The 18615-nt window shown below is 47.2% G+C and overlaps 9 protein-coding genes across 9 annotated transcripts; 8 read left to right on the top strand and 1 right to left on the bottom strand.

The window, feature by feature from the left end:
* Nucleotides 1-2139: 2139 nt before the first annotated feature.
* Nucleotides 2140-2520, bottom strand: GLAREA_02467 (uncharacterized protein; the record flags this gene model as incomplete). The annotated part of the gene is made up of 1 exon (XM_008087553.1): nt 2140-2520. The coding sequence occupies one exon, from the start codon at nt 2518-2520 to the stop codon at nt 2140-2142; it is 381 nt and encodes a 126-aa protein (XP_008085744.1).
* Nucleotides 2521-3240: 720 nt separating this feature from the next.
* On the top strand, nt 3241-4839 carry GLAREA_02468 (uncharacterized protein; the record flags this gene model as incomplete). The annotated part of the gene is made up of 1 exon (XM_008087554.1): nt 3241-4839. One exon carries the CDS (start codon nt 3241-3243, stop codon nt 4837-4839), a length of 1599 nt encoding a protein of 532 aa, XP_008085745.1.
* A 300-nt stretch (nt 4840-5139) lies between these two features.
* On the top strand, nt 5140-5964 carry GLAREA_02469 (uncharacterized protein; the record flags this gene model as incomplete). Its single annotated transcript, XM_008087555.1, has 1 exon — nt 5140-5964. One exon carries the CDS (start codon nt 5140-5142, stop codon nt 5962-5964), a length of 825 nt encoding a protein of 274 aa, XP_008085746.1.
* A 2269-nt stretch (nt 5965-8233) lies between these two features.
* GLAREA_02470 (Cloroperoxidase) lies at nt 8234-9496 on the top strand (the record flags this gene model as incomplete). Its single annotated transcript, XM_008087556.1, has 1 exon — nt 8234-9496. The coding sequence occupies one exon, from the start codon at nt 8234-8236 to the stop codon at nt 9494-9496; it is 1263 nt and encodes a 420-aa protein (XP_008085747.1).
* Nucleotides 9497-10805: 1309 nt separating this feature from the next.
* Nucleotides 10806-11174, top strand: GLAREA_02471 (uncharacterized protein; the record flags this gene model as incomplete). The annotated part of the gene is made up of 1 exon (XM_008087557.1): nt 10806-11174. One exon carries the CDS (start codon nt 10806-10808, stop codon nt 11172-11174), a length of 369 nt encoding a protein of 122 aa, XP_008085748.1.
* Nucleotides 11175-11712: 538 nt separating this feature from the next.
* GLAREA_02472 (alpha/beta-Hydrolase) lies at nt 11713-12655 on the top strand (the record flags this gene model as incomplete). Its single annotated transcript, XM_008087558.1, has 3 exons — nt 11713-11821; nt 11941-12142; nt 12175-12655. 3 exons carry the CDS (start codon nt 11713-11715, stop codon nt 12653-12655), a joined length of 792 nt encoding a protein of 263 aa, XP_008085749.1.
* A 387-nt stretch (nt 12656-13042) lies between these two features.
* GLAREA_02473 (SH3-domain-containing protein) lies at nt 13043-15084 on the top strand (the record flags this gene model as incomplete). Its single annotated transcript, XM_008087559.1, has 2 exons — nt 13043-14344; nt 14386-15084. The coding sequence occupies 2 exons, from the start codon at nt 13043-13045 to the stop codon at nt 15082-15084; spliced, it is 2001 nt and encodes a 666-aa protein (XP_008085750.1).
* Nucleotides 15085-16602: 1518 nt separating this feature from the next.
* Nucleotides 16603-16929, top strand: GLAREA_02474 (uncharacterized protein; the record flags this gene model as incomplete). The annotated part of the gene is made up of 1 exon (XM_008087560.1): nt 16603-16929. One exon carries the CDS (start codon nt 16603-16605, stop codon nt 16927-16929), a length of 327 nt encoding a protein of 108 aa, XP_008085751.1.
* A 520-nt stretch (nt 16930-17449) lies between these two features.
* GLAREA_02475 (uncharacterized protein) lies at nt 17450-17839 on the top strand (the record flags this gene model as incomplete). The annotated part of the gene is made up of 1 exon (XM_008087561.1): nt 17450-17839. One exon carries the CDS (start codon nt 17450-17452, stop codon nt 17837-17839), a length of 390 nt encoding a protein of 129 aa, XP_008085752.1.
* Nucleotides 17840-18615: the final 776 nt, after the last annotated feature.

Consider the following 18615-nt stretch of genomic DNA (forward strand, 5'->3'; position numbering starts at 1 on the left):
TATTTATTATGGAACTAGTTGTGGCTACATAGCGCTCATATATCTAAAAAAGGGTTGCGGTTACAGTTGGGGTCAAGGAATAGATTGTTCGCAAAGAGAGAAGAGAGAAACTCTTCCCTAGATATTTGTCTATCTATAGAAAGTAAAATAGTACACTATAACACAGGTTATTTATTAATACTATAATATTTCCAAAAAAAAGGCATCATTTATTTTGATTAAATAACTAAAAATACCTCCCAAAAATACGTTCTAAATTCTTGCTAGAATATCCAGCTCCTACCACCGAAAAAAAAAAAAAAAACACCCCCCCTCCTCCACCCCGCATCCCCGCTCCCATCCCCAAAAACCTTCCCTAAAAAGTAACCCCTCCCCACCGTCACTAAAAAAATCAAAAAAACAACACATCCGCCCGACGAGAGGCTCGAACTCTCAACCTTGGGCTTAAAAGGCCCACGCGCTAACCAATTGTGCCAGCCGGGCTGTTTGTTGTTATTGGTTGAAGCAGATTTCGACTTTTTCATATATAAAGGCTTCATGTAAGGGCCGAGATTGAGCCTTCGCTTAACTTTATGCGACCTAGGTACAAGGCCGGTGGAAGTAAATTAGCGAGAGTTCACCGAACACCCAACTTTCAATAATTAAATTCATTATACGACTCTTAATTAAAGTTAATAAGATTTAGTCTCTATACAAAAAAGCGCTTAAATTCTAATACCGCCTATTTTAATTATCTATAACCGTAGAGATTGACTAGAAAGATTACATAGAGATAACCTCTTATTCTTATCGAGCGTGCACGGATTACCCATCCATCTTGTCCTCCACGGGGACGAACCTGCGCCCGCAGCGAGACGGGGAAATTGCCTAGATGGAAGACAACGAAATGGAAGAGGAGAATCGGTAATAAGATATTACCGTTCTTAGTTTCGGCCCGTTCTCATCAATTACTACAAACTGTTCATGTCAAGCCCCAATTCGGAAAACGACATAGGGTGGCGAATTGCGATTTCTGGTATTGAAAACGGGCAAGCGAAGGGAGCTCCATGTCACGGCTAGTTATTTTGAAAAGGCTGTGCGTTCTCATCAATCATTAGCAAAGTGTTCGTTTCGCACCCAATCTGCGAACAAGACATGGCGTGGCGAATTACGATTTCTGGTGTTGAAGACAGTTAAGCGAAGGGAGCTCTGTGACATAGGGGTTCCAAGTTTGTTTTGAAAAGGAAGTTCTTTTTGCCTATACTTTGTTCCTTATGGCGATTTTGACGTGTACTGGCGTGTTTTGCTGTTATATACAGTAAGCGAGCGAGCACGAGTGACCTGTGAAATTCTCGAGTGGAAAGGGAGTTTTTACTACCTAGGTACCATCTTCTAACTCTCATTTTAATATATCCGAACTATCCAGTAGGTTAATCATCCCGTTACTACTTAAATATAAATATCTACACACGAATTCCTCAACGCAATTAGTCCATCCACATTGTATTATTCTCAACCAAGTATTACCTCCTCTACTTCTAACACACCACAACCCTCACCTCCCACATCTAACCACCAAACTCCAAAACTTCACAACAAACCATAAAACACCATCCCGACTCCTATTTCCAAGATCACACGACACCACCCTTCCCCCTCCCCTCCCATCCAGACCCCCATCCTCCCCGCCGAAGAATTCACAATCAACCCCGTCCCATTCCCCGTTCCATTCACACTCACACTCACCTGACTCGGCGTCGGTTTTACGGTCGTCGTCGTCGGTGGACTCGTTGGAAACGGTGGTATCGGCGTCGATGTAGTAGGTGTAGGTTCACCCACCGGTTCGAAACCTAGGGAGAGGGCGCATGCGGATGGTGTTAGAGCCTGTGGGGATAGGGTTAGTCAACGGAGGGGGGACTGGGGAGGAGGAGAATAGGAATGGAGGGAGGTGAGAAGGAAGGGGAAGGGAAGAGGGGAGGAAATATACATCAGGACAACACCATGTAGCATTCCTCCTATCTTTCGTACAATAGTAGTTTTTGTCACACGATTCTGTTGGTTTATTAGCATATCTCCTTATCCCCTCGCCTTCCCTTCCATCCCCTTCCCCATCCTCTCACCCCCCCCATCCCCATCTCCTCATCCTCATCCCCCATCCCCTCATCCCCCCATCCCCATCTCCTCATCCTCATCCCCCATCCCCTCATCCCCCCTCTTCCCTCCCCCAAAACCAAAGAAAACAAACTCACTGCCATTCCCATCCTCACAACACACCTGACCCGCCCCCGGGTCATAACAAAAAAGCGTCAACTGTGTACTCGCCGGACAACCGATCCAGCCCTTTCCACACGCATCCGCACAGTTGGTACCAAACGCGCATTCGCCGTATTCGGGGCCGTAGCCTGCTTGTCGTTTGAGGATTTGGCGGTGTGGAGAGGAGGGGTTTTGTGAGGTTAGGGCGGTGGTAAGAGGGAGATGGGAGAAGAAGAAGAAGAGGGAGAGAAGTGGAAGGAGTGGAAGGAAAAGAGTTGTGGTGTGCATTTTAAGTGAGTGATGAGTATAGGGGGGTTAGGAAGTGGTTACATATCTTGTATGTATCAAGTCAATTCTCAAACGAATAAATGACAACCACCTACCTTGCTCCCTCCCCTCCCCAACACACGCGGCTCAACCTCCACCCCCCCTCAACCCAACCGCTCGCGTAAGGCTCCACACATCCTATCTCGTGTAACCCCAACACGGCATCTCCAACCTAACACCATTCGAAATCAATATAGTGGCTTAAAACAAACCCCTTTCCCATCACTCGCAATCAAAATCTTGGCAGCTGAAACGCCCCCAATACGACGTCCACAAACCGCTGATTGCTCAGCCTTGTCGACCCCAGATATCACTTTGGGGTTATAGCTTATCTGAACGACACGCCTATTTCTGTTTTCAGTATTCGTAAGAATTGATCAGCTGTGATGATGAGGAAAGCCTGCTTCATAATTGGACAGCCGCGTAGCAGTTTTCCCAGGACGGCAGACTGCAACATCGAGGTTTTGTTATGTGGCTTGTTTCTATCGCAATTGCTGGGACTGTACAGTTGAAAAGGGTAACATACGATGATAGGCGTCGGAATTGATGTTTGCCGTGCTTAGCTGGATGGATATGTGATATCAACTGGGAGCGTGTTTTGCTTCCGGTCGAAAAGATTCATCGCTCTTCCCATGGTTTCTCCAAAATTTGATTTTCTCGACCATCATCGTCACCAACAAAATGCCCTCAAGCACAGCGTTTGTCGTCGAGGGAGGAAAGGCAGCCGTTCAATCATTCCAACCCTGCCATATATTCGGTGATGGCGACATCTACGGAGTTGGCGTGCGCGTCAGCTTTTACATCCAGTTCTTCTCTTCAATCGCTGCGCTTGCCGCCAACATTGACGAATGCATCACACTGTCAACAAACACATTAACCATCATCGGCATGGCGCTGTGGATAAACCTCATGGTCAATTCGACTGGAGATACCCTGGTCATTTTGGATTGGGTCATTATCCTTAGCATCATCGCATTTCTTCCATTCTATGCCATCTGGCGCCCCTCCCATTATCTTTTCAATGCGTTGCGTTCTACAAAGGCAGCAGAAAATCTTAGAAAGCAAGAGGCCCCGGTGCAACAAGCCATCAATCAGTTGGTAGAAATCGAATACCAGGAATACCAACTTGTCCAATTGTGGAGCGCTGGTGAGGACGATCAGGGCAGACTGTGGGTGAAGTACCAGCAGGCCGTTAGAGCCTACATTGCAACTATAACAATCGAACTTGGCGATGCAAACGTAGCGACACCCACCTTCAATAACGGCTTTGTACCTATCTCCACACTTGAGGACTATCTCGATCACTATCTGCAAAAGAATGACGCAAATGATATAGATGGCGCGGATTTGGCTCTGCGCCTCTTTCTACAGAAGATCACCCATGATATGCGGAAATTACTCGCAGAAATGTACGCAGAGATATTAGGTTCTGCAATAATCAGTCACGGCTTCGTGTTGCTAACGTGGAGTGCATACCTCTTATCAACTCCATGGCTTTTTTTCAACGGTTTCGACAATGGCAGGAAAGAGAGTTGCACAATCAAAACAATGGACGTTTTCTTTATCCCAATCAGCATTTATAGCCGCGGCCACCTTATATGGCTTCGGGTATCTTCGGTGGCGTTGAGTATAGCAGCAGCGTCGGGCATACTTTATGGCTTAAGTTTGATATACATCGGTATCACACAACTCCTCAAAGAATTAAGAGACGCACCCAAAATCCGAAGGGCGCGAAGAGATGTCACTGTACGCACAAACCCGCCGGCAAGCACAGCCAGCACCGAAGGCCAAGGTGATGAAGCCCAAGCTAAGTTGCTTGACGAATTGAGAGCCGACGCATTTTGGGACGAGTTTTCGAATGACGAGCTGCGTCTCTTACGTCTTTACTGGAATTGGGCCTTGCCAATATGCTTGTCAATAGCAATTGGTACGATAATTCTTGTGGAGGTGACGATCCGGTATGTAAACCATATCGACCTGAGTCGCTCATCAATCACAACACCAAGCCAACTTTATCCCCTACTCCTGAGCATATTTTCAGCAGTCCCAGTATTCTTGGAGACGATAAATAAATTCATTACGGATGATGAGTTCAGGGACCAATGGAAGAAGGCTTGGATTTTTTACCGGATTTTTGGCAAGAAAGAAAGTGTAAACCCCAATCAAGTCACCGACCCAGCCGAGAATCCACCACAAATGAGAACCGCAAGCAATGACTCATTAATCATACGCGCAGAGGAAGGTAGACGAAGTGAAGAGCCACGGACAAGAGTTGTCTGAAACTCATCACATTCTCATTTGACGTGGCCCACGAATCTCAAGTAGCACCAGCAAGAAGAGAAGGCACAAAAAGGGTCAGGCAACGGACCACTTGGTACAACAAAGAAAACTCAAACCCCATTCATTGTAACTTCGCAAAGAGGACAGGAGGATGTAATATTTCTTTCACGTACAGCAAGGAAAACAGAACAATGGAACAATGCGCACGCAAAATAATGATAAGCACGAGATAATGAAATATGATGTGTCACTTGAACCTCTCATTCCCAACATTCCTCCGGATAATCTGACAACTTCATCATGGCTATCGTTTCCAAAGCAAAGAAATGCGTCAACAACGTAAGTCACAAAGTACGTGCTAGCATCTCATCTGAGTCGAGTCGGAGTGTCAAACTTGACATCGAGACTGACCCTGATACAAGAGCCAAGTTGAGGAAAGGTCATACCGACATTGTAGCAGTCTCTCAACGATGTAAGGATGACAACCGCGTTACCAGCGTCCAATGTGATCGTGAAGTCATCGCCGCTGATACGTTCGCAAGAGATGACCGTGAACGATGGCTCAGAAGCATGAGCAAAGAAGGACGCAAACTGTGGACAGAAGCTATGTGGGAGCACGATGCGAAGTATGCACGCCTGGATGGTCCACATAGTAAGGAGAGCGCCGAAGCTCCAAGCGTTCAAGAGTTCCGTCTAGTAGTTACTCCTCCTCCAGAGGAGGTAGACTCTGCAGAGAGGGAAATTAAGAGTCTGACCAGAGAGACCTTTCACAAGGGCGCTGAACAAGCCATGGCAGTAGCAGCATTTGAGGCACGTATCAAGGCTGGTGTGGCTCGATTTGTCAACAGATATGGCCCTGGAGTTGGCGACCTCGCTGTCGTTGAGTCTGCACTCCGTGAGAAGTACGCTGCTGACGATGCTGAGCGTGTTCGTAATGGCGAGCCTCTGCCCCACGCTGTCTTCCCAACGACTGTGTTAACGACGACAGGAAGTTCAATCCACCTGACTCCGGAACGGATTGCCGAACTTGATAAAGACAGATTGGAGGCCTTTTTGCAAGAAGAGTACGCTTTCGAATCCGTCTTCAACGTACTACGATCGGGTCGCAATTCTCCTGCCGTATGAAACAATTAAACAAACAATTACCCACAATTAGCAATGATCCATGATGACAAGAGTGATGTATACTCAACTTCACCTTACTCCCGCTGTAACGTATAACAGGACCCTACCTTTCAAGGCCGCAAATCCATAACTATTTAAGTGACAATTAACATAAAGCACAGCGTGACCCGCACAGACTGGGAGAACAGCGTATGTTTTGCCACGTCGTGAGAGATGGAATGCTTTCCTAGTCGTGTTCGTGAAAAAGCCGATACCAACATTGTGTCCATACAAGTGCGTTGAGTTTCGTCCAGAAATTTTGCATTTGTTGGAGCTACAGGCTAGAGGACGAGTTGTAGGAAGCTTCCTCTTCAAAGAGGCCAGGCCAAGTAGAAATGTGCGAGGAGTCTGTACCGAAGTTTGAGTGTAGAATTTCGATGAATTGCGTCCGACTTTCGATATCAAAAGAATAGCTCTTCGAAACATCGACTACAGTCTCGTCAAGTGGTCAACATCTGCTAAGTGGCGAGCCCGAGAAAACTCCCCCAGAGCTGTGAAACATGACGGGAATTCCCCAATATCTCAGGACATAACCTCCGAGTTCCAAGACCTAGTCTCAGATCGAATCGAGTGATCGCATCTCCGTGACGCACGCGTGAATTCGCAATATTCTGTAAATAGTACACAGGACTAGACCTATGCCTGCATAATACTTGAATATTGCCTCGGTGATGAGCCAGGAAAACTGCCCCTCACTTGATAAGTTTCTCATGACCAGTTTCTTCAAACTCAAAACGGCAACACGCAATAATAGTCAACGCATTGTCGTTTGGTGGTGTCAGAAAATTTGATCTAGCAACTCAACGAAAGCCTCAAGTTTTCTAGACGCAAGATGTTAGCAATATTCTTATGATCATTGGTTAATAGTGGACAAACTTTGTGATCCGCTTAGAGTTGCTAGCAGGCTTTCAACAATATAGTCGACTCCTGAAGATCTTGAACGGTGCAGGAAATCATTGCCGCGTAGTTTTGGTACCAATTTTATCCCGAAGCGTTTCTTTCGATGTCTAGTCCTGCTGGTACTGGAGCATCCCATTGAGATGGAAACTGACGACGATAGTACACAACATCATGGACTTGGCCACTCGTCCCTGAGATGTTCAACTTCGATGCCGGGAATTAAATAATTACACTAACATTTATATCCGGGCACTTCTCCTTGTCGCTTGACTCCCCATAATGCGCTGAACACTGTTCGTTCAACAATTATTGAATCTCAAAAGCCGAAGCAGTTTAGCCACCCTCGATCTGGACAGAATCTGACCGGCGAACTCTTGGGACTGTTCATACTTCTGGATACCAGTAATTAGGATTGCGGTGGAGTCTTTCGCTTGTATCCACCTCGGCATCTGCGAGGGTCCCCCGCATTTCACTTAGTTCGTCGATCATTACCGGAACTAAGAAAGCTTCCCCAGACCCTGGAAGAGCTTAAATGATCGTCATTAGCCACCGCGTTTGTATGTTTCCTCTAAATCGCGGCAAGCCTGTTATGGCTTCGGGATAAGGAGCCTGTCGCAACGTCAATGTGGCTTTATGACTAGTTGGAATATGTCAATGGCGGTCCGGTGTGGCACACCTCTTTTGTACAGTAGCTGAAATGCCAGCGCCACAATCTAACTGCCTTGATATCATGACGTTTTTGTGTGCGGTACACACTTCGGAAGTGCAAAGGTCACTGTCGTGGCTGGTATTGTTGCTGTGGATGGAACACCTGCCACTGAAGAAATGACTACCTCAAGGCTGGGACTACACGCACCAATGACTATTGCGGCGCATATGGTTGGCTGAAGCAGTCTTGTCCACAAGTGCAGGCACGGAACTTATCTGGACTATGATCATCAAGCGCCCGTTCCCCGCATCCTCCCACTCAAAAACCGCCTCGGCTCTCGAAGTCGAAGTGAAATGCTAGCGGGATCTGCATTGAATTTTCCGAATCCAAAATTACGGATCTTGTGTAGCTTCAAAGTAGTTGAACCGGGCAAGACAGACAGTGGTCTCCGCCTTGAAAGAACGTGGGCCAGCCGAGGATCCTCCTCTGTCTATCAGAGTTGCATAGCGAAAATGATTGTAGAATCGGCAATTAAGCCATCGAGATCAATTACCGCCAGTGAATAGTGTCCATCCAAGTATATAAGGTCGATGAGATACCCGCAGTCTTTCTTCATCCAGACAATCTCATCTTCTCAGCATCTTCGCCTCTCATCATCCGCGTTCCTAATAAGCACTCAAAATGCAGTACGCTCTCCTCACCATCGCCTTGACGGCACCGACCGTCCTGGCATTCCCCTTCGTTGCCCAGATGCCAGGCGTTGATTCAAGCTTGTTCATGAAGCGTCAACAATCTGGAGGCTCAAACCCAGGTGGACCAGCAACCTGCCCAAACAACCCAAACCACGTGCCAGCTCCAGGTATCACAGCTCAGTATCCATACAATGGAGCGAAGAACGGTGCTCCTGGAAAGGGTGTTGGTGGATACCGAGTTCCAGCAGTTGGTGATACCGCCCATCAATTCGTTGCTCCTGGACCAAACGATATCCGTGGCCCATGCCCTGGATTGAACGCAGCCGCCAACCACAACTTCCTTGCTCACGATGGTGTCACAACATTCAACGAGCTCGTCGACGCCCAGCAGAATCTCTACAACGTTGGCTACGATCTTTCAGTCCTCCTTGCTTTGCTCGGATTGACCCTTACCGACGGTGATATCGTCACAGAGAAACTCTCCATCGGATGCGACGCCACCACTAGAACTTCCTTCAATCCAGTTTTGACTGGTTCAGAACCTGGTCTCGATGGCCACAACAAATTCGAGGCTGATACCTCCCTCACCCGCAATGATTTCTTCCTCGGCAAGGGCGACAATTTCTCCTTCAACGGAACCCTTTACAAGATGATGCAGACCACCACTGGCAGCAACTATAACCGTGACAATCTTGCCAAATACCGATACGAGCGATACCAACAATCTCTCCGAGACAACCCAAACTTCTACTTCGGCCCATTGTCCCTGCTGCTCTTCGGTGCCTCTTCTTTCTTGTACGAGTTGATGCCATCAGGAACCCGCAACTATGCTCCCGATGAGTACACTATCTCATCCTTCTTCGGCGCTGAGAGACAGGCCGACGGTACATACACATTCAACAACCAGGAGAAGATTCCAGACAACTGGACCAACCGTGTCAAGCCATATACCAACAACGATGTAACCGCAGAGATCCTTGCCCAGTACTTGGAATACCCAGTCTTGTTCGGTGGTGCTACCGGAAACGGAGGCTTCGATCTCCTCAACTTTGGTGGCAGTATCCAGGACGGAAAGCTTATCGCTACTCCTGGCAGCAAGGAGCTTACTTGCTTGCTCTATCAACTTGCCACACAATCTGTCCCATCCTACCTCAACGGCGTCATCACTCCAACCGTTGAGGCTGTCGGACTTGTTTCCACCAAGATCGGTGGAACCTTGGTCAACCTTGGCTGCCCTCAACCACTCACCTAAATAATGATCGTCTCGGTATCAATGCTGCAAACTGCGCGTTGCGAGTGAACCCGAAACTCAATGGCACGACCTGTACATATTGATATTAGCGATGGCCACTGGTTACTTTGTATCCTTTGCCTTTTTCTTTCCCGATACGATTTCTTTTCTGTATATAGTTACTATCCTTGTACATAGCTTCTCACGAGATAAAAAATATAAGTCTGCAGCACTTACAGATTCGTCCCCAAAATAGTGTCCTTACAATCACATGATAATATTCGCATTCTGATGGGTGCAATCAAAACAGCTTCCGATTGCGACTGTAGTACTTGTAAGGTAGCTTCGTCATGTCGAATATGAATTTCTGACGCTCCATCTAGAGCAGTAGCATCAACGCGACTGCGGGTGTGCGACATATCCCGCGTTGCCAACCTTCTATCCGGGGGTCAATTCGAGGCGTAATCTTGTAACGATACCGTCGTTGATTCAATGATGTGGAATCTCTGAGTAGTACGTGTCTTTGTGGACATGACGGATGAGATGCTTTTGGTTGTTCAGGAAGAAGGTGGCGAGGAAGAAGCTGGCTTGTACGGTGACCGGAAAGTCTTCTTCGACCGCCGTAACACATGGTGCTTCTTTAACTCGAAACCACAACACCCGCCGTTCAAATTTGAGGTATAGTGGTTTTGTGCTCTAAAGCTCGTTGTGAACATATCAAACAGTCAAAAACCCAATTTGCAAGAACACACCCGCTAGGCCGTTGGTGGATAGTAAAAATTCAGGGTTTCTTGACTACGAAAATGTGTTTTGAAGTCCATCTCGTTTCGATATATTATAATATCTACGATGATGTGTAATGATAATACTCTTTTTCACATTCAACTCTGTGGACAAACCCCCGGGTTCATGACTCTAGATGGACGAATGTAAAAGAACATGGGAAGGGAGCATTGCGACAAATTCAAGGAACATGAGAAAAGATACAACTACAACCCGGTAACTAAATTTCCTTTTTTGTATTTATTAGATTTTAGCATAACTCAAATACGCAACAGTAACGAGAGGCTCTCTATCTTACAAACCCATCCATCTACAATATTCCTTCTCCTCCCAAGAAATTTCGCAACCCAATACTCTACATGAAACGGAAATTCCCTCGGACATCCGCCTTCAACACGTGAAACCCACATATCGGACCTCCAACCCCATCTCATATATACCGTCCGAGCCTCGAACAATGTCTAGAATTTTGAGATCACATTTCTCAACTCACAAGGCAATTTAACATTGAAGCCCGGTCAACCAAAAGCGAGGAGAAGAACTCAAAATGACGATCCAACGTATAACACTCTTCAAAGCGCCCCAAGAATCCGTGGATAAATTCATCGGGGCATATGAAACTCTTAAGAAAAATGCCGTTAAAGTACCTCCTTTCCCCTCCCCTCCACTCTTCTCCTTCCTCTCTCCCATACTCACCTCTCAGGACTCAAAACCCTACATCCTCTCCCTGACCGCCTCCGCCACAAGTCCGGACCAACGAAACCAAGGCTACACTCTTATATCTAGAAGCGAGTTCAAGAGTCTGGAGGATATGAAGTACTATGATGAAGAGTGTGCCGCGCATGCACAACTCAAGACCGAGGGAAGGGAATTGGGGATTCCGGGGCCGCCGTTGGTTGTGTTTTATGAGGTTTAAGGGGGAGGAGGAAATCTAAAAGCACGTCAAGCCTCTTATCGTCAACCATCAAATCAAAATCAAGATCAAAATATCAAACCCTCAAATCAAACATTCTGTCCATCCATTCCTTATCTAATCCACCCGCATACCTACCAAGACACCCCTCTCCCCACCCCTTCTTCTACCCTCCCCCCAGCAATGGAAAATACCCATATCCCCCATCCCTCACCTGTACCCCAAAACAGAATATGGGGTCCTCCACCCCACGAATAAAACCCAGCTTCAAAAGCCACCTCAAACGCCTAATAGCTTATCTAAGGGATTTGAAAGCCTCGTTCTCCGGCATCTGAACGCCAGATAAATACATGTAAGCAGAGTACATGAACCAGCTTTCACCATCAAATCCCGGTGAATTGTTACCCCGCGCTCCCTCGCTTCGAACTATATATAAAACCACCGTTGCTCAATTATTCACAGCCGTTGTTGAAGTATCAAACTCAAGAGAGTTGGTTTTGAAAAACGGTCTATACATACCAAGTCATAAAGCAATCTCATAATGTCAATCGCCGGTCACAGCGCAGCATGTTGCGCCATCCCGCCTATCAACGCGAAGACTGATGCCCCGCCAAAGGGACGGTATGAGGAAATTGGGGGGTTGAAAACTTGTATATCTCCCTCTCTTTCTTACTCATTTTTTAATGTCCTAATCCCCTAACCACTTACTATTCCGCGACTCGCCCGATTAACGAAATTGCGACTCTCCTACCAGACTAACAATATCCAGATGTGACAGGCAGCCCCGAATCCACCAAAGCACTCTTCTTTATCTACGACGTCTTCGGATACTACCCCCAAACGGTGCAAGGTGCTGATATTTTGGCGTACGGGGATGAGAAGAATCAATATCAGGTATTCGTGCCCGATTTCTTGGGCGGGAAGTATCCTGATATTTCATGGCAAGTTTCCTCCCTAGCACGTATTCCCAGGTATGGATTTTTGGGGTTGACTGAATACCTAGGTATCCCCCACCCAACCCCGAAATCGAAGCCAAGTTAATGGAATACCTCTCAACCACCGCCGCTCCAGCAACCGCCATCGCGCGTATTCCAGGCATCATCGCTTCAATTGAAGCCTTCTCCCCTACCATCAAAACCTGGGGCGTAGTCGGCTTCTGCTGGGGTGGCAAGATCATCTCCGTCGCGACATCTACGACGGATACACCATTCAAAGCTGCGGCGGAATGTCATCCAGCGTTTGTGGATCCGAAAGAGGCGTTGGGGATTAAGATTCCATTGTGCATGTTGCCGAGTGGTGATGAGCCAGTGGAAGACGTAAAGAAGTTCCAGGAGAATCTGAGCGTGGATAATCATGTTGAGACGTTTGCGGATATGATACATGGGTGGATGACTGCGAAGGGGGATTTTGAGGATGAGAGGAAGAGGGGGGAGTATGAACGGGGGTATAAGGTGTTGTTAGAGTTTTTTGGGAAGTATTTGTAGTATTGGGGAGGGGAGGGCGTGATGGGATGATGGGAAAAGAGAAGGGATATAACGTGGAAACCATCATGAAGAAAATAGATACCTAGGATGACATAGCGATCTATGATGCCGGTTTCACTAGAACCTGAACACTCCGAATAACAATATCGTCCAAAGTACTTGAAGGTGAGGTCTTCCCTGAAAAGGGGAGGCAGTTTTAGCCTTTGTTATCGGTAGAAAGATTGATTTGGAGCAATGCCAGAATAGTGAATTCGATGGACCACAAAACTTACAATTTCTGATTTTTACCAATTTTCATTCCATAGAAAAATTCGGTTCCATCGCTGGATCCTCGATTCAATGGATCTCAATTATGCTCGAAGTCGCCTTCGCCCGACATCACCAAACATGCCGTCGCCATTCAAAAAGTCGAAGTCGTTGGCGACGCAACCTCCGCCAAGTCTTCCGCCAAATAAACCACCTCCGCCGATTACTGAGCCTTTCAGCCCAGGTGGATTTAGACGACCGCGACCTCTCTCAATCGGACGGCTCAGTTCCACCACTAACGGGAGTATTGGCCTTGGAATCTCTCTTACTCAATCCCCAGGAAGCTTGACACGAGTTGATGAAGGGGAAGGAAGTGAACATGGAAAATCCGACGACTACTTCAAAGACTATCAGAACCGTTCTACCACCCAAAAGAGCTCAGGTCTGCGACCAAGTGGACGCGATCTCAGTCGAGTCGATACGAGATTGACGATATACGAAGCGACCAAGCAATGGACGGAAGAGACGACGCAGTGGACCAAAGTATACGGGCAGTGGATCGAAGAGTCCAAAACACCTACGTCAATCGAGGCGCAGCTTGGTAGGACGGCCGGATGGGTAAATGAGGTGGAATTGGAAGGAGAAGAAAATGAGATCGCTACACCCGAAGACCTTCAACGAAAATTGAACGCACCAAGACCCCCTCTCCCTCCAGGAACTCCAGCCAACATCGATCAATTCATCCACGAGCAACTCGAGGAAAATTATCTCGGTCAAGCAAACACCTTTGTACGCGCAGCCAAGAGCCGCAGCATCAACAGCCCTCGCCCTCGCTCTGCCGTTCGATCCTTTAGTGTTCCGGCAATTACCCGGTCACTTTCAGAGCCAACCGACAGCAGTTGTTCACCAACCCAACTCCGTTCTGCAACCTCATTCTACACCCCAACAAAAATAGCCACAGCTCGAGGATACAGGACTGCCAGTGTTCCTGCTCGACAGCGAAAAGTATCAGCACACAAACATCTCACCATCGAACCCGCCCCAGAATCAACTCCCGTGCGAGAAGGAACCGTGCTTTGCGAGACATACGGAGAGACAGCGTCAGGAGCAGTAGGAACACCTGTCCACGCAACCTACGGCCACCGACTTCACAAAGTTCCATCTGGAGCTAATATATCCATCACCAAACGACGTTCACGAAGGCAGTTGAAAGACGTTGTGCGAGGTCCTCTATATTTTACAGAATCCGAACGTCAAGCCATCGCTGAGCTAGTACTTGCCAACCTCAAACCGTGCGAGCATCACGTCAACTGTACAGATTGCACCGATATCCGATACGCTCTTTTCGAAAACAAAGCCATGCCTACCTCAATGCCACCAGAGGAGCGACAGAAGATTATCAACAACAACAGGTCGTTGAGGAATATCAAGAATGCAAGTCTCGTGTCCGCAGAATCATTATTCAATTCTAACAAGTCGAGTAGGAGCTTGAGAACCTCGCAGAACACGGCGCCATCAGCGATGATGCATACGACACCATCCTCCGATCCCTCCCAGAGGAAACCTCTCTCAACGGAGCCGCAAGATCCAACCCCGCACCATCCCCTTCACCCGTCCCTACCAACGCATTCGCCAACATGAAGGTGAATAACGACCCACCACCACCAGCCTACAACACCCAAGGACCTCCCGCCCTCCCTAGCCGCACAAATTCCAAACCAGAACTTGCGCGTGTCACCGCACTGTACAGATACATCGAGCCCCAAGACTGCGCCTTTGAAGTTGGCGACGAGATCTCCGTCACCGAAAAGACCAATGCAGATTGGTGGTGGGGAACCAACCTCCGCACTGGAAAGGAGGGCGTCTTCCCAGTCAACTACGTACAAGTCCAAACCAACCCATCGCATAATGAGAAATCAGGCTGGGGAAATGAGAAAGCACAACCCTACCAAGCACCAGCACCATACCAACAACCGTATCAAGCCGGTCCTCCTCCACCAGGTCCAAGTAATCCTTACAACGCCGCCGTCCCACCGATGGCTGTCGCTGAGACCCCTAGTGAGCCCGGAAAGCCTGGAAAGGGACAAGAAATGGGTAAGAAATTCGGAAAGAAGTTGGGCAATGCTGCTATTTTCGGTGCCGGTGCGACGATTGGTGGAAATATCGTTAATAGCATCTTTTAGATGTTGAGTTGGAGGTTGGATGTTTGTAATGACTTGAACGCTGCGGTTGTTTGTGGCTTTTCTACTGGCCTTTGGGTGTTGAGGATTGGATGGTAGGATGATGATGCGATGCAGCTTATATAGATTGTTTGTGTTGGAGTATAGGTGTGTTTAATGAATTGGAATGGGAATCCTTTTTTGAATGTGTCATCGATGTGTTGATTTGAGAAGCCAGCAAACTAAAACCTTCCTCGAAATGGATAATTGATTAGTCAGATCACATGGGACTTTCGTTTTGTTCAAATATCGTTGTCTCCCCCGGCATGACTTGATGTATTGATCGTGAACGAAACCGAAATATATGGCTATGTAACTTGAGATAGGTAGACTTGGAGGGGAGTGTAGGTTTGAGGAACTATGACTGATAGCCTAATTCCCTGAGTCAGAAGATTGATGATTTCTACGGGATTCCCTTTCTTAACCAGGCGCTATTAACTTGAGAAATGGCGGACTGATTGTCCTACGTAACAAGGTCTACAGAAGGGTATATATATAGGAATAAGTAGTAAATAGGGGGCCTGGCCAGGTAGCTTAGCCTGTATCGGTAGGTATAGGAGCATATTCTCCGGTCAACAAGCCCTTGGGTTATTCGAGTCGAAATTTCAATTATCGATATAAGGTTAGCTTTGTGTATCGTTGTGGTAAAGGGTTTTAAATGTGCTTTCTGGGAAGGATTGGTGCGGGTTAGAGGGCTGTTATGTTAACGGGGTGACTTCTTTTTCGTGCTTGCAGGTGTGGTCTGTAGTGTAGAGATGGCTTTTTAATGACTAAGTAAGCTTGTATCTATGATGTACCTTTTAAGATGTCCCAGTTCTCCAGAAACCAAACCGAATATTTTCAGACCTATTCAAAATCACCCTCCGCTTCATCGCGTTACCACCCGACGGAAGTAGAATTCGAGGCGGGTAATTAAGCGAACGTCCTCACGCTTTGGCGAGAATATATGGATAGGTAGTACTTCGCGTTTTCTAATATGAGGAGGGGGTGGATGGGGAGTCAGATTTTTGGGGGGGAGTATGGTTTCTGGTGGGGGTTGTATGGGGGGGTTGTATTGGGGGTGGGTAGGTTTGAGTTTGCTTTTGAGGATGTTTGTATATGAAGTTGTGAATAGAAGTACAGTTGGTAGAGGTGATGTTGGTGTGTTTTCGGTGTGTTAAAGGAATAATAAAACTGCGCAACCTCTCTTGATTGGTGGAAGTAGGGTAGAAGTGATTATGTATAGTGGAATATTATCTTGGTGTCACGTATGAGTAAAGTTCATCACTCTGCGCCAATACATTAGGTTTTGTCAACCGGTAAACACACGATATAAGAAACAGCTATACCAGCCTCGAAGCCGGCATTCTGACGAATCTTAAATAAGGATTCACCCAAATGACTTAACCCATTAAAGCCTAATTTCCATTCGAAATTTAAACCCTACCAAACAACCCATAAACTCCACTCTCCTCTACATCCCCTCCCCTCCACCAACCTCAAATGACCCAACCAAAACCCCTCGCTCCTCCAACAGGAATTCCATTCTCCCGCGAGATGAAAATGACACTCCGCTATATCCTCCGGAATCACAACGTCGAAACGTCGGAAGATTTGGGGTCTTGCGATTGGGATGAGATAGTTGCGCATTGGGAGCGTATCAGGACGCATGAGAGGGAGATTGTGGATATTGGGAGGCCGTATACGAGGGGAGATTTGGAGGGAGAGATTGAGCGTCATAGGGTGTATTATTTGGTTGAAAGGGTGATGGGTGTTAGTGAGTGGTGGAAGAAGGGGGAGGAGGGAGAGGTTTGTGGGTTGGGAGGATGAGAGGTAGGGGGGGGAGGTGGAGAGGGGTGTTGGGGGGCTATGAGAGAGTTGGAGGGGGGAGAGGGAGTGGGAATAAGGTAAAACCAGAGAGGTGTTTTGAAGTTGTGGGTGAGGGGTTTGGATAGGGGAGAGCAAAGACTATGGATGTTGGATTTCAAGAGAATATGGAAAGGAATCTTACATCAGGTTCATTTTAGATGATATGGAAACTCCAGAGGGATTTCCATACTCTAGCTTTCCAGGCCCTGAAGGTTATCTGGATATGGCGCGGTTGAATGTTAGGCGTTGTAGTGAATTCATAAAAAAGGTTACTACAAATTCACCAAATACAAAATTCCATCACCCCACAACATCCTCAGATTTGAAGTTCTTTTCCACACAAAAATAACCCTTTCCAATTCTTCCAAGTCTAGAAGAACCTTCCTCCACCCAAAAACAAATCCCGAAAGCCATCTCTCAACACGAAAAACCCTCCACCACCATCGCACCCATGACCAACCCACCCCCCTTCACACCCCAAATGGCGCACCTCCTCCGCCTCCTCCTCCACCTCCAAGGCATGCTCACCTCCTGGCCGACCAATCAAACCCACGACTGGCTCATCATCCTCGCCGACTGGGAGAATTGCCAAATCAACAAATGTCGTCTCGATGGCAAACGCATCTACATACCAAGAATGGGACGGAGTTGGGATAAGATTGATTTGTGCAATGAGGTGAATGCGAATAAGGATTTTTATTTGGGCGTGGACTTTGTTGGGGGCGCGGATGATTGTACGGGGAAGTTTTGGAGCGCGGAGGTTAGGGAGAGGGTGAGGGCGAGGGAGGTAATGGGGGAGGAGGGTGGGGGGATTAAAAAATGGTTTGCGAGGGGGAGTAAGGATGGGGATGAGAAGGGGAGGGGGAAATGATGGTGAGGATGTTGTTTTGTGTTGTTTGGGGGAAAGATACTTGAGCGGCTAGGTCTTTATCTGAGTAATTCTCACTGATTACCTGCGGGATCTCAAGTATGGAGTCATGGCTGTTTTCGCGATCACTTATTCAAAAGTGGATATCGTTGGATGGATAGAAATGTACTTGGACAAAAGTTGTAATGGGTAGTTGGTCTTGCAGGTAAAACAAGAGAGGAATAAAATTAGGAATAGGTACCTTCTCATGCAATTAGAAGCCAATCTAATGTATTGTAGTTCTAACCATTCGGGTGCGTTTATCACTCGAGCTCGTCTCCTTGTCCATTTAATGCCGCTGGAGATCGACAGGTCGCTGACAGGATATTGCAAACAATTTTTTTTATTCAAGAGGTACCAAATAAATCATCAAAACCATACACGGACGGATACAGCAGTACCTGACGAAGAATGCTGAAAGTGATGCAAACGCTCGAGGCAGCAGAAGTCTCGGACGAGAAAGTATATCAGGATGGGATTTGCTGGATTTGACAGATCTTTCAGGGAGCATAGGCTACAGACGAAGCATTGGAAATCACCTTGGACATAAGAAAATGGGGCAGCTATTTGGGAACTCTAGTAGCGGCCCACCATGTTGGCTACCCTTTACGAAAGTCCTTCCTGTATTTTCCGGCTAGGATTTGGGCGAAATAATAATGCCAGTACGACCTCAAGAACTTTGCAGTAGATGGAACCCAGTACCGGGTGGTCTGGACTCTCAGTATCTAGCTGCACCTATA

This window comes from Glarea lozoyensis (genome assembly GCF_000409485.1).
Source record: "Glarea lozoyensis ATCC 20868 chromosome Unknown GLAREA6, whole genome shotgun sequence".
NCBI lineage: Eukaryota > Fungi > Ascomycota > Leotiomycetes > Helotiales > Helotiaceae > Glarea > Glarea lozoyensis.